The 15,411-nt window shown below is 31.0% G+C and overlaps 1 protein-coding gene and 2 non-coding genes across 3 annotated transcripts; 1 reads left to right on the top strand and 2 right to left on the bottom strand.

Moving 5' to 3' along the window:
* The first annotated feature begins 435 nt into the window (after nt 1-435).
* On the top strand, nt 436-1,083 carry LOC136204015 (MOB kinase activator-like 1A). Its single transcript, XM_065995217.1, has one exon. It carries the CDS (start codon nt 436-438, stop codon nt 1,081-1,083), a length of 648 nt encoding a protein of 215 aa, XP_065851289.1.
* Nucleotides 1,084-7,238: 6,155 nt separating this feature from the next.
* On the bottom strand, nt 7,239-7,317 carry LOC136204480 (small nucleolar RNA snoR31). Its single transcript, XR_010675322.1, has one exon. It is a non-coding gene; the product is annotated as a small nucleolar RNA snoR31 (small nucleolar RNA).
* A 208-nt stretch (nt 7,318-7,525) lies between these two features.
* On the bottom strand, nt 7,526-7,623 carry LOC136204912 (small nucleolar RNA R30/Z108). The gene has a single exon (XR_010675724.1). It is a non-coding gene; the product is annotated as a small nucleolar RNA R30/Z108 (small nucleolar RNA).
* Between the last annotated feature and the right edge of the window lie 7,788 nt (nt 7,624-15,411).

The raw sequence follows: 15,411 nt of genomic DNA on the forward strand, positions 1-15,411 counted from the left end.
TTTTTTTTTGACCCACTCAAGCCAACCTTAATTAGTTTCTAATATATATTGTTAACGTGAGAGTAAATGTAAATAGTCAATAGTCATAGTCAATGTCAATAGTCAAAATGTGTAAATTTATTAGCTTTTATTAGCTTTCCTTGTTTAGTTTTTTACCACTTCTATAAATACCTATAGGTAATCAATAATAATAGATAGAAGAATATTTTCCAATCTCTTTATTGTTCTTTACATAGTATCAGAACCTAATATTTGACCTTTAAGATTTTTTATTTTTGCGTTCTCAGAATGTGTTCTGCTCTGAAGAACAGTGTTTGTGAGTTTCAAATGGTGAATTTGGACGCACATGAGGTTGATGTCTCTTATTCAACAACTACATTAACTAATATGGGAATACCACAGACAAAGGCAGAGAGATCCTCGACTTTTCGCACCATGAGTCTCATAGGCCTCGGTAGCAGAAATCATAAAACATTTCGGCCAAAGAAAAATGTTCCATCTAGAGGTAAGGGTGCTCAACTGCAAAAACATATAGATGCTACCTTAGGTAGTGGTAATTTGAGAGAAGCAGTGAAATTGCCTCCTGGAGAAGATGTTAATGAATGGATGGCTGTTAACACTGTGGATTTTTTCAATCAAGTGAATATCTTATATGGAACTCTCACTGAATTCTGCACAACATCAAGTTGTCCAACAATGACTGCAGGACCTAAATATGAGTATAGATGGGCTGATGGAGTTACAATTAAAAAGCCAATTGAGGTTTCTGCTCCAAAGTACGTCGAGTATTTGATGAATTGGATTGAAGCTCAACTAGATGATGAAATGATTTTCCCTCAAAAATTGGGGGCACCATTTCCAACGAATTTTTGGGATGTGGTTAAGACAATCTTTAAGCGATTGTTTCGCGTATACGCGCATATCTACCATGAGCATTTCCAGATGATTGTCAGCTTGAAAGAAGAAGCTCATCTAAATACTTGCTTTAAGCATTTTGTTCTTTTCACATGGGAATTTCGGTTGATCGATAAACGGGAGCTTGCACCTTTGCAAGATCTTGTTGAGCCTATTCTGCAGTTATAACAGCGTGTCTGTGCGTATGAATCTCTTTCTCCATGTTGTTAGTATGAATTGATTTTGTACACATATTTTTTATGAGTTTTCTTTTATTCGCATAAATTTTCTTCTCTATTTGTGACTTCCTATGCTCATAAATGGAAAAAGGTTTTGACTCCAATTTTAACGAACTCTAAAAGCAATATGATACACATTTTTACTTAACAATTTTTAATAAAAGGAAAGCTAATAAATTTACACATTTTGACTTTTAACTATTGACTATAACTATTTGCATCTATTCACACTTTAACATATATTAATTTGTTTGAGCTTGTTATTGCAAAAGCAATCAATATGAGGGAGGTCCTTTCCTGGTTGATTACAAAGCACATTCCCGTAGTACATATCGAGATGGACTCGAAGATTGTTATTAATGCCATTTTCTAGGACATGGAGGATTTGACTGAGTTTGGTTCTATTATTTTACAATGTAAGCAATTAGTGCAACAACTCTCTACTGTTAGCTTTTCTTTTGTTTGTAGGAAAGCGAATAGTGTCGCTCGAAGTAAATAGTGTCGCTCACGCTATTGCTCGAGAGCGTCAAGTTCATATGCTAGCCCGTCTCTATTCTTTTAGGCTCCGGATCCGGCCTAAGATTTTTTTTAAAGAATTTATTTAATACCTCATTTTGACTGGAAAAAAAACGTATATATTCTATTTAATATATGGACAAGTGAGATGTTAGGTTGGCAATAATAATTTATTTATTTATTTTTTAAATATTTAATAATTATTTGAAGAAAGAATACCAAGATTGCCCTCTTTTTTAAAGGGATCCAACCCAACATGCACGAAAGGTAGTTTGACCTATTCCTTCTTGATACTTGAGTAGAAAAATATTTTATCCATGTTTGTTTTATGTTGTTTTTTTTAGGCAAAAAGTAATGTTAACCTATTAATTATTTTTCATTTTTGAATCTTTAATTATTAATTCTGCTATTGATTTAATCTTTATTTAACTTTTCTATCGAGTTTGGAAAATAAAAATATCGGTTTGACGATTCTAATACTAAATATTACAAAATGAGAGAGGAAAATATTGAGTTTGGAAGAACATACTGAAGAACAATCTAAAATTATTACCCTTATTCGGTGGTTTTCACCTAGTCAGTGACTGACCAAGTGAATTTAGTCAGTCACCATTAGATCTAAACTTATTAAAATCATATGGTGGAGATTGATTCAAAAAAAAAATCATCGTAGGGTTTAAATTCGCACCATATGGTGGAGATTAAGATCATTGTAGGGTTTAAATTCACACATTCTAGATCTGATGGTGACTGACAAAATTCACTTGGTCACTGACTAGGGGAAAATTAGTGTACCTTATTAGAGCATGTTTGGTTCATCTATTAGATGATAGTTGTTCACTATTTGGTGTTCAATAGTTGTTTGCTATTGTTGTTATTAGCCAATTAATTATTATTTGGTTTGGAAAAAACGCTAGACGTTGCTCTAAAAAGTTGAAACAAATACCGATAAAGCATATGAAGGGAATTGAATAATGTTGTATCTAAATTTTATCATGCTAATCATAAAAAGAAAACATTTCCTTTTCTATGCTAACAGTCTTAGATCAGTTCTACTAAAGCTAATTTGCTAATCTAGAAGTCATGTCACGAGTTCCGTAGTTTTTCTATTTGAAGTCATGAGAGTGACATTAAAATAAAAATCAAAGTTTAATGAATTTATTAAAAAAAATTGAAGTTTAATGACTATTTTCAGACAAACTTTGAAATTCGATGACCAACAATTTATACGAGAGTTTCATAGTCTTCTACAAAACAAAGTTACTAATAAATAATAATTTCTTATAAGAAAAATAAAAGTCCTAAAAAAAACAAGAAACAAAATCATTAAAAGAAAATTGATAAAATTATAAGAAAAACAAATTTGTAATTTCATCAATTTTGTAAAAAGATGAATATGAGTTTTTTTAAAGACAGTATGAGTTGTTTTATACGGTTGGACCAATTTTACCTCTAACTACAATTATATTACTTTACGTAATTATGAATATTATTATCTCCACTCTATATGTGTCATATTATCAATAATTAGTAACAGATCAAAAATACATGTATATATACGAAAGAAAATTAAAAAGTAAATTTTTTATCTCATATTGCAACGGATCAAAGACATGCATACATGAAATTTTTTTAAACTTTATTTTTTTCTTTACATGTGCACACGTGTAATTTATTTAGTACTGATGAGTGATGACAATCATGTATATATGAATGGGGATAATGAAATTTATAGGTACAAAAAATAGTGTTTTATTAATATTTAAAAATTGGCTCAACTTTCAATATTAGGGGTACAATTGATCTAATTTGTGAATATTATCGGCACAATTATACTATTTATAATATTAAAAATAAAATTGCTCTTGATTGTGAATGTTGAAAGCATTTTTTATATTTTTTTCGTTAAAGGATCAATGGAGTATTACATTTCTTATATTATATTTCTAATTTCTATATAAGATATTTTTTAACTTTATTTGTTTCGGTGTGTGCAAAAATATCTTTGATTTGTTACTGATGGGTGATAATATGGTGTATATATGGAGTGAGAATAACAAAATTCATTACTGTATATAGTGCTTTCGTAAATAATTGAAAAGTGGCTGAACTTTCAAATATTGATGGTAAAATTGACCCAACTTATAAATATTAGGGTTATTATTGTTACGTCTGTGTCTAAATTTCTAGAATTTATATTTTGATATTAGTATATATTATAATTATTGGGTATGTGAAGTTAATTTGGTGTTATAGAAAAAATTTGGAGTTAATTTGATGGTTTTATATGTAAATTAAAAGTTTAGAGTAATTTTTATAAGATTATATAAAGATGGAGAACCAAATGTGATATTTGCCAAATTTGAGATATATATCTCAAATCAGGCGGTGTAGTTATCTATTTCCTTTTCTTTTCTTTTTCTTTTATTTTATTTTTATCATCCGTTTTCTCTGAACCGTTTCTCCACCGTTTCTTTGATTTACGGAGATTCGACCGTCCGAATCACTCGAAATTTAAAACATAACATCCTTATACATAGATTTAAGTCCTAACTGAAGAGTTTTTGAGTTTCGGCAGTGTTTGGAGGGAAACATCTTAGACAAAAGTTAGAGGAGAATTGAACAGGTGTATTTTCTTCAATTAATAGCCAACATAATTAACTATCAACTATATTTTGAGTTTTATGTATTTAGATATATATATAATCAAAGAATTTTCAGAAATTAATATTTTAGGATTATACAGGAATTTTGTAAAATTGGGGTTTTTCACGATCTTGCTTTTTATTGTGAAATTATAGTTCAAATGAACTATTGACTATGTTTATATGTGAATTACAGATTTTACTTGGTTATGTTGATTTGAGATTTCGTTGGTTGATTAACTTTGAAATTTTATTTGATTAAGGATTGATATTTTGGAGAATTGAAAACTTGTGAGCTTGATTATGATCAAGTAAAGTATATACATATATACATATATGTTTTTGGTTTCAATCTATATATATAGACTAAAATGTTTGGTAACCATTGAGAGTAGTCCGATTTGGTGGATTTAATTCTAAAGACTATATTTAGTGAGAAATATGGCCTGTGTACACAGTATGAAGACCTATTGAGTATGACAGTGAAGTGTTGGGTAAGATCCTCTTTAAAGTCTTCTTTTCTTTGATCGCATCCTAGGATACCTTGACTTGAACACTTCGCTGAAATCATGTATAAGAGGTCATCCCTTAGTGGACTGATTCACCCTTGTAGCATATCTTGCAGCCCTTAGACCGGTCTCCCCTCCCTTCAAGGCCCATTCTTTTGGATATCCTTGTTCCCCTCTTTCCTGGAACATCCTTCTTTTCTGATTGATGGGACTTCTGTCTGAAATCCCTTGACCTAACCTCTCTTTGACTTGCCGCAGCCAAGTCTTCCCCAACCTCTCCTGAGACGTCTCGCATATGTTGTGATTTGTGACTGAAATATAAGGTTTTGAACTCAAGAATGGATACAAGATTATATAGTTTTAGTTTTTGGTTTACTACTTTGACTATATTATGAACTTACATTTTGAGTATATTTTATAAGGTTTTGATTAAATCCCTTTATAAATGTATATATATAGCTATGTTAAGTAAATTTAGTTTTTATAGCTGATATTTCTTACTGAGATTTTTGTCTCACGTTTTGAAATGTTTTAATGTTTTTAGGTGAGAAAGTACAGAGAAGGTTACCGACCGATTAGCCGAGGTTTGGAAGTTGGCTGCTTATTGTTAGAATTATGGTTAGAACTTTGGTATTTCAAGTGTAATATAATGGAGTTGGTAAATATATGTTGAGGTCCTCGAATGACTAATGTAGTAGGAATATGAATTGTTTTAGAATATATATTGAAGAGGAAGGCCAAGACAACTAAATAAATATGATATTATGATATTTGGATAAATTGGAGACTCCTAAGTCTTGATTATGATCTTTCTATTTCACGTCCGATGCCGATTGATGTCGTCTAGGGTCGGGTGTGACAGTTTGGTATCAGAGCTCTAGGTTAAATTCTTCGTACCTAAGGTTGATAGTAATTGAGGAATATCGATATTTGGTGATAGCTAAGAAATAATTGATAGTAATGGAGGAATATGAATATTTGGTGATAGCTAAGAAATAATCGATAGTAATTGAGGAATGTGGATATTTGATGCAAGCTAAGAAATAATTTAAAATTTTTCGAGGATTGAGTAACTAGCTAATGAGGGATAGAAATGAGATTTGATGGTTAGTAAAATATTGGGTGTATGGAAATGAGTACATTATTTGATATTTGGCGATATGGGTTATATACATGATATTAAGTATGACTTGAAGTTGATATTTGAGAGTTTAATAGTTAGTTTACAACCATAGATATATGAGATATGAGTAAATTATAACTTTGAGCTAGAGAAAATAGAGAATTGTCTATATAGATGCTGCGGGAGAATCAGATTCATACCCGAATCTTATGATGCATTTTTCGACCATATATAAGCTGAATCTGTCATAGAGTCCTAAATGAAAGTTCTTTATTTTTATCTTACGTTTCTATGGGTTTTTGAATCGCTTTAATCGGACTCCGTATGAAGAAATTAGGTTGGAAACGACATATGTTGGTCTTTTTACCTATCAACGGAATTTGGTTTTTGTTTTGATATTTTTTCTCTTGATTTGAGAGATACTGCTACTGGTTTATATAATAAGTCAGTGGTAATGTCTCACCGTCTTATCTGATCTTATTTTAGGTCGGGTATGAGAATTATTATACCATTTATAGGGTAAAATTACTCGTTGCTATTAATGTTCAGGGTATTTTTCTATCTTATTTTTTAAAAATTAATATGTGTAAGTATAATTTGTGTTTATATTTAATTGTCATCTACCGGGCATTTTCTATTAGGATAGAGATAAAGATAAAGACTGGGATATAGATAAAGATAAATGGTTAGGATAAGGATAAAAATATGATAGTCGAAAATAAAAAATGTGGTTTCAGAACGACATTTACCATGAAACCACATTTTTTATTTTCGAAAATCACATTTTTTGAGCGTTCTCTCTCTAAAAATTCATTTTCTCTCTTCTAACCAAACAATACCTAAATGACCTCAAAACGAAAATTTTCAAGAATTAAAGTTCCTTAAAATATCATTAACGCTTTGGATTTTTTATTTTTAGCCGTCAATGGTCGTTTTGATGCGTTAAGTAGTCATCGGTGTTAAAAAGTGTAAAGTTCAATGGTCATACCGGGAAGAAATGAAGTTCAGTGGCCATAATGTGAAAATGGATAAAGTTCAGTGACCATGGGTGTAATTTACCCCTTATTTAAAATCACATGAACTTATCTCACCTCCTTATATCACCCCATCTTGGGTATAAGATTTGAGAGATAAGACTAGAGATGTAAACGGGACAGGGCGGGGATTTGGTTTCCCATCCCGTCCCCACCTAAACGGGGATTCCCCGTCCCCGTCCCCGCCAGCTAAATGAAGACAAAAACTGTCCCCATTTCCGCCCTACGGGGATCCCCGCGGGTAGGGGGAATCCCCATTTACCCAGTTATTTACTATGCAAGACATACCGAACACACTTGACAATTAAGTCTCAGATCAAGTGTTGGATTATATTTTGTTTGCTTCATCCTCATCCATAATACTTGAATATAATCAGAACAGGAAAAAAAATATTAACAAAGGGAACGTAGGATGTGTTAATCCTCATAGAAACCCCCAATTTCACCACATATCAAAACAAAAGAAACAAGGTTTCACCTAACAATCTAACTAGTTATTCGAACGAATCAATTTCCAATGAGTGAGACTATAAAGTAAATTATAATTCGGAAATGGGGAAGGAGATTGCTCAGTGGTGGCTAAAAAATTATAGGTTCGATTCTGCCAGCGAATTTCCTCAACTTAACTCAGAAGAGGGAGCTGTAATCCTCATCGCAACCTCCAAAAATCCATAATATTCCAAAAATATTTCAAAAAACATCAAATCAAAAGATAAAAATTAACATAAAGCGGAAGAGAAGAGGTGGAGGCGGCGGTGGAGTGGAGACAGCGAGTAGGAGAAGCGAAGCCGCTCCCTGTTTCCGACGTCGTGTGCGAGGTGGAGATGGTGGTGGTGCGAGGTGGTGGTGCGAGATGGAGGTGGCGGCGGCGATGGAGTTGAGTGTGGAGATAGAACCCTATAAAGGAAGAAGAGAAGAATGAAGTGGAGGAGTTGAGTTGTGCGTATCTCGAAAAGAATATTTTATCAATTATTTGAAAATTCTAATATTTCAATGTTATAATATATTTTACATAATTAGTGAATGGTTAATAAAAAGTGGAATGTATCCGGATGGCAAAGACGTTTGATGATATTTCAATTGGTTAAAGGTTTGATCCTCCATATGTACATTTTAAGTAATAAATGTTTTTGCATTTCACGGAGATTAATCGGGGATCCTCAGCGGGACTTCTCGGGTACGGGTACGGGGATCCCCACGGAGCGGGGATATCATTTCCCGGTCCCACCTACGGGGACCATATTGGTCCCCATCCCCGCCCCAGTTATATCCTTAGATAAGACTCATATCCTTCTCTTATCTCTCTAACCTATCTCTAAAACAAACATAGGATAACTCATTTTAATTTTTTTATCCCTATCCTCGTGTTTTTATCCCATCTAACAAACACCCCGTTATGGTTGCTAAACTTTACTCTAACTAACATTATGACCTATAAATTTCAAAACAAAATAAAAAAATTACTCAACTCTATACTTTCTAATATTATGTTCACTAATTAATGCCTTAAAATTATCGTTGATGACCTCAAAATAAAAAAATTTCAAGATTTGATTCTAAGCAACTTTAATTCTTTAATTTTTTTTTGACGTCATTTAAGTGTTGTTTGGTTAGGAGAGATAAAATAAATGTATAAAGATGGAAAGCTCTTAAAATTGTGATATTAGAAAAAAAAGTAGTTTCATGGTAAATGTGGTTCTAACCAACTTTAATTCTTGGATTTTTTTACATTTTGAAGTCATCATCGGTCTTTGGGAGCGTTAATTGAAGTTTAATGGTTATAATAAGAGACTATAAAATCGAGTGACTTTTACGACATGTTTTGAAGTTTAAGGGGTGTTTGGTTACTCATTCTTTACCTTATGCTTGCCTTTTTTTTTTCTTTAACATTAGGATTTTAGATGTTTGATTACATATCTCATGATTGACTTTTATTGCTAAAAAGTAGTTTTTTACAAAAGAAGAGATTCTCTGTATTTTGGAAAAAAAAAACATCTTTTTCCAACAACAACAACAACAAATAACAAACCGCAACATCAAACATCGAACAGTAACAACAAGCATGAGGTAAACCAAACGGGCTTAATGCCTATAGTATTACTAGGAGCAAAGTTTCAGTAGATGTGTGTAGTTTATCTTTATTAATTTAAAAGTATAAGTAATTTCATGAGTTAATCAATTTCTTATATTAAATTTTTTATTTTTTTTTGGTGAACTTATATTCAATTTCTAAATATTGCTATTTTCTGGAATGTACAACTGAAGCGAAAAATCACGCATTAAATCTAATTTTTTTATATTTAAGCTCCGTTTGGCAAATAGCTGCTAGCGGTTAACTAATATATTAACGGTTAGTTGATTATCTTTTTAATTAGCTGATTTAACTAGTTGATTGTATAAACTTGTTTGGTAAAACTTAGCGGATTGCTAATAAAGCTCATAAAACTAGCTTTTTGAACACAATAAGTTTTTTCAAATCTCTATTCACGAAATACAACTATCAGAGATTTGACTAGTCAAAATCTTTAAAACGAACCAAATCTCTAATTTTACCCTAAAAAGTTTTTGGAAAATTTATATAAAAATTCACTTTAAAATCTTATTTACAATAATGTCAAGATTTTACATTATGTCAAACTAATAAAATTATTATTTTTAATATATTTTAAGAATTGAGGTTTATAAATTAATTAAGATTTAGAATTATGAATTGGGATGTAAATTTTTTAAATTAAAACTAAAATCATATTTTATTTATTATATATGAAAAATAATGATATATTAAAAATTAATTTAGATCATATGATTTAATTGTATTTTTTTTTTTGGTAAGATATTGATGTAAAAAGCCCAAAACTATTTACCAACAGGCCCTTAATTTTTCTATAAATTGATTGTCTGATAAATTGATTTTTTTTTATATAGAATTGTATAATTGATTGTTAGGTTGTTCATTTAAAATCTCAGCCAATTCAATTATCACTATCATATGCTATATGATATATGATTATATGGACAATGATATATAATATTATTTATACTTGCCACGTTATGTGATGTCCCATACTATATATGATCCAAAATCTGAATGTCAACTATTATTATTTTCCAATATCTGACAAAAATCTTTCATAAGCTTTATTAAAGAGAAAAGGTTATAAATAAATAAATAAATAAAATTCATCTCTCAAAATAAATAATTGAATAAAATAACGAAATATTTAACAAAATAATATTTTTTCAATTTATATACAATATATCATATATGACCATGGTATATCATATTATACTGTTTTTTTATTTTTAATTTGCATGTCCATAAAAATAGATTGGTTCCCTGAACTTTGTTAGTATCTCATCAGCTCTTTAAACTTGTTTATTTCGTATCATCAGTTTCCTAAATTTTTCCATAAAAATATATTAGCTCTCTGAAATTTGCAAGTGTCTTACCAGCTCCCTAAATTTGCTTATTCCGTAACAACTAAATACAAATACCATAATACTAACTCTCGATTCTCATCCATTCGATCTCTCAAACTTGTAAGACTAACTCTTATAATAGGTTGAAAGGTAGGAGAAGAGAAAAAAAAATTACCTCTCGAATAGATGAAGATGTATTTATAAAATTTTGGTTTAATGAGCTTTTGTATTTAGTTGTTATGGAATATGAGCAAATTTAGGATTCTGGTAAGATACTTGCAAAGTTTAGAGAACTAATATAATTTTATAGACAACTTTAGGGAAATGACGATATGAAATAAGCAAGTTTAGGAAACTGGTGAGATACTAATAAAGTTCAGAGAGTCAATCTACTTTTATGAATTTGTTCAAGAATGATATATTAGGCCTTTTTAATTTTAATTATGTATTGCATTTTAATTCACTTTTTTTATAAGGTATATTTTTTTTTTGAAATAATGTCAAGTTTTATTAACTTAAATCAGATGAAAAAATATTGCTAAGAAATAGCGGTGGATATGCCTAGAATTGACCTCTTTTGCTAGAGCATGGGCAGCCGAATTCGTTGAACGCTTAATAAAGGAAATAGAACACATCTCTAAATCTCGTAATAAATGAATACAATCAGAAATAACTTCAACTAAATAGGAATGACTTTCTAAACCCATTTGAATTGCCTTGACTATGACGCGACAACCCGACTGAATTTGAATTTTTTCATTAGGGCGATGCATCTTAATCCAACTTAAAGCTTATTTGATAGTCATAGCATCGACTAGCTGAGAACTGAGATTTCCTTAAAAAGCCCATATTTTAGCTAGAATGCATTCTCCAGAGTGATTACTTGATGATGTCATAGATGGAAAAAAAATTTGATGTAAAAATTGAAAAGAAAAGAAGAAACTTGTCAAAGGACAAAACAAAACAAAACTTGACAGATAACAAGACTCATATCCGTTGAACAACAGTGAAAATGAAATAACTCCAACTTTCCTTTTTAACTAACATTGTTTAACTCATATTTTTCTCTATTGGGCATTCCTTAATTTTTCTCTCATCTTCATGCTTCGTACCTCAAATTAATTCTCTCTTTTTCTCTTCTTTAATTCTCACTTGAAAGCACATGAAGCTAAGTTTTACCCCTTTTTTTTTTCTTATTAAGGAGTTTTAAAATGAGTCTCTATAAAATAAATATTCGACTTCATAAATATAAAAATTATAAAAAAAAACATATAAATTTTTTTTCTCAAAAAAAAAAAATATATACATATATTTACAAAATACGTTAAATTTTGGTTGATATGGTTATAATTTTTTAGTGATTTATCTGATTAATTAATTCTTGAATTCTTAGATACTTTTAAATCTGTTTTTTTTTTCCAATTAAAATTCACTGCATATCCTAGCATTTTATTGTAAATTACACTATATGATATAGTAATTTAAAATGGAAAACTTATTTTTAATGAAATATTTTTGGAAGATGGTGGAAGGAGTCGAGTCAACTAGTGGATGCAGCGGCTCTGTTTCTCTTAACTCATAATTAATTAATTAATGTTAAAAGCTAATATGTTTTTATTTTGGGCTAATTACTAATCTAGCCCATTTGAGGGATCCATTAACATATTTGACACATTTTTTCGTTCATTTTATTAAATTACACTTTAATCCATTTTGCACAAAAATACTCTAACCTCCCCCAACCTTCTCCTTTTCATTTCTTTCAAATTCTTACAACAAAATTCAATAATTCAACCCAAGATGTAAGATTATTCATACATTATTCAAGTTCATATAAGTATTCTTTCTTCATTTTATATACACATTATTTAAGTACGCAGTTGGTTAGTTGAATGTTTTATCGTTAAACCCGTCATTTCTGATTTCCTCCATTTTTATCGCATCGATAGTTGCTCCTGTCGCATTTGTGACGAAATTTATCGAATCTGCGACGAAAGTTGTTGCATCTGTGACAAAATTTCTCATGTCGCAGATACGACAAAATTCGTCGCAAATGCGACAAAAATGGAGGAAATTGCAACAATACTGTTGTAGATGAAGAAAGAGGCAAGACCAGCGAGAAAAGCATGCATATAAGCTAAAAGGATACCGTTTCTACTTAAAGCTTAATTTGTTTTGTGTTTCCTTTCTAAAATTTAGAATACTATAAATGCTTTCCTCTGATCTCTGCTAATCTCAAAATCGTTAACAAACCCGAACTCATCACACATATTCCTGAGACCACCAAATTCGAAGGACATTCATACAAATATTTCATCTCTACTTTTGGTTTTGACTATGGCTCTCTTTGACTTTTTTTCTATTCTGGTTTGGGATGTCGAAGAAAACGTTTGAGTGTCTGAGGAAGAAGGTGAATTGAAATAAGAGTATTCTTATTCAAAATGGATCTCTAATTTGATAAGATGAAAAGGAAGTGTATCAAATATGTTAATAGACTCCTTCAAATGGGCTAGATTAGTAATTAGTCCTTTTTTTTATTTTGGCTTAATATACTATTTCGCTTTTAAATATTTTGGCTTAATATACATTCTGCATGTATCTTACTTTTTTTTGTAACCGACTGGTTTAATAAGTTGAAAAGGCTATCAAGATATTTTAAGTAAATTAAAAGGGCTATCGAGATACTTTAAAAAATTAAGGGGCAAATTTTTTTTTGGTTAAATTCCCTTTTAGTTTTCATTTTTCTATCAGTTTTTATTATGTTTGCCATTATTATCAGTAGTATTATATTATTGTTATTATTATATTATCAATAAATGAGTGGTTGAGATTGTGATTAGTCATTGGTGCTTATAACTCATAAAGGCATTGAAAAAAAAAAACTGCTGAAGACATCCAAAATCTGTTTTCAAGACCATAACTTATCCAATCATAAATCACTTTCAAATTTTAATTTTCTTTTTCTTTTCCTTTTTCCCTTAGTATGTTTTATAACAGATTTAATTACATATAGATGCCATGTGGTTTCACTGATTTGTATATGGATACTTATGGTATTATTTTTACAAACGCCACAAGTTAATTGGAGGCGCAATAGGTTAATTCTAAAGGAAGCTCTAGGAGAATTCAAAGGGTGCTCTAATTATGCACAGAGAATTCTTTGAAGTTCCAACAAGTAATCTCCAGAAGCTCAGAGCATACTCGGAGAATTTCGAGCATCCTAGAAGGTTTTAAGCAAAAATTGCAAAAATATTGGATATGGTTGGTCTTTTTAGAGTCTACCTAGGTGCAAACACACTAATATATGCTAGCTACACAAGCGGTTATGCATGTATACATATTGGACTAAGAAGGGGGAAGGAAAATTTCTTCCTTTTATCAAGCCTTCTTCCAGTTTCTGGTTCCGGATGAACCGATATCGAGCCAAGAACTGCTAAAGTTCTCCGCTATCGGAAGCATAATTATCGAGAGCATGAGCATTGGGAAAAGATTCAATCGATCTAGCTCTGATAACAAAGCAGTAGGCAAGCATCCCGTGGGGACCATCCATACCTCTAAGCCCGAGACTTTTTCCTCTCGGGGAAAAAAAATTTGGGCTCGTACAAGCGGTGGAGCATGTGATTTAATTCGATGGCAATCTCTAATTCAAATTAAAATAAAACGTGCAGCTGCAGCAGGATTTGAAAAAAGAATTGATCATGAAAGCGCCCGTCCTACAACCATCCCTGAGTATATGCTTCAACCACTTAAAAATAGAACTGATTTGCGAGTGAAGATAACTCTTTTGTCCCTTCCATGCGATCGGAAAATCAAATCAATGAGTGATTTACCAGAAATCTTTACTTTTTATTGTTAGGATATTTTAGCATTTCAGAATGGGGATTAGATTTTAAAGACAAAATAGAAGACTAAGCAACTCGTCTTCCTAGTTATATCGCCAATCTTTTAGATAACACTACGCCAAAACCCTCTTTAGACGACGGTTAAAAACCGTCGTCCCACACGATATAAATCTGTCACAGGACTCGCTGCCGTCTGATAAGGCATCAGACGACGGTTGAGTTCTGTCATCTTTCGAAGCGACAGACGACACGCGCTTCCTAAGTGTCTGTCATCTTTTCCATGTTACATCGACGTTCGACTTTGTTCAAACCGTAGTATTGGATAATTTCTAATGACAACTTTTTTATATATACCGTCATTGTAGTATGTAAAACCATAGACCTTTTTCTTGTCATACGACATTTTTTATTATTGTTTGTGTCATTGTAGATAAGTTACAACGATAGTTTTCCTCTTTATTGCTGTCGTTTCAAGATGTTTCAGTTGACGTTGTCTTTAAATTTTTTGTCTTGTGCGTGGATTTCACATTACATTTTTCATTTAATCAAATGTCATAAAAGTCAATCAAATTTGACTATGTTAATTGTAAGACGACAGTCCTATTTTTTATTTATGTCATCTTAGCGTTTTAGTCATGACATTATTTCATTAACCTGGTATCGTGTCACATGTCATAATATGATAATTTGTTTAATTTTGCGCTCATTCATTAATGCATTAGGCGCCAGATTTTTTATCCCAACTGTGTCGCATAACCTGTAACCCTTTAATGCACCTGTACATACTGCAATTGAAATTACATGATACTACTACTCCAATTACAACCAAGCTATAAACTTCATATATAACTTAACTATCCATTATTTACATAATATGTACACTAGTTGTGCACAATATATACACATAGAACGAGTGGGATATCATTGTATGAAAATATGCAACAAAAAAAGACCCAAAATATGCACAACAACAAGTGTACCACAAACCGATAATCATATTGCACGAAAACAAGATTACATACACAATCCATTGTCACTTCAAGTAAAGCACATGATCTGCCCATTCTGTGCGGAGATGATCCAAATCTGAATGGCTGTAACTCAATCCACACTTGTTTATCCACTACAAAACATAAATGTTTTACTATTAGGAATTTGCTCTATATCACTGATAACAACTGCATATATC

The sequence above is a fragment of the Euphorbia lathyris genome, chromosome 8, assembly GCF_963576675.1.
Source record: "Euphorbia lathyris chromosome 8, ddEupLath1.1, whole genome shotgun sequence".
Lineage (NCBI taxonomy): Eukaryota > Viridiplantae > Streptophyta > Magnoliopsida > Malpighiales > Euphorbiaceae > Euphorbia > Euphorbia lathyris.

What these genes read in the sequence shown, in the direction of transcription:
- LOC136204015 (XM_065995217.1), top strand. Translation starts at nt 436, where the DNA reads ATGAGTCTCATAGGCCTCGGTAGCAGAAATCATAAAACATTTCGGCCA.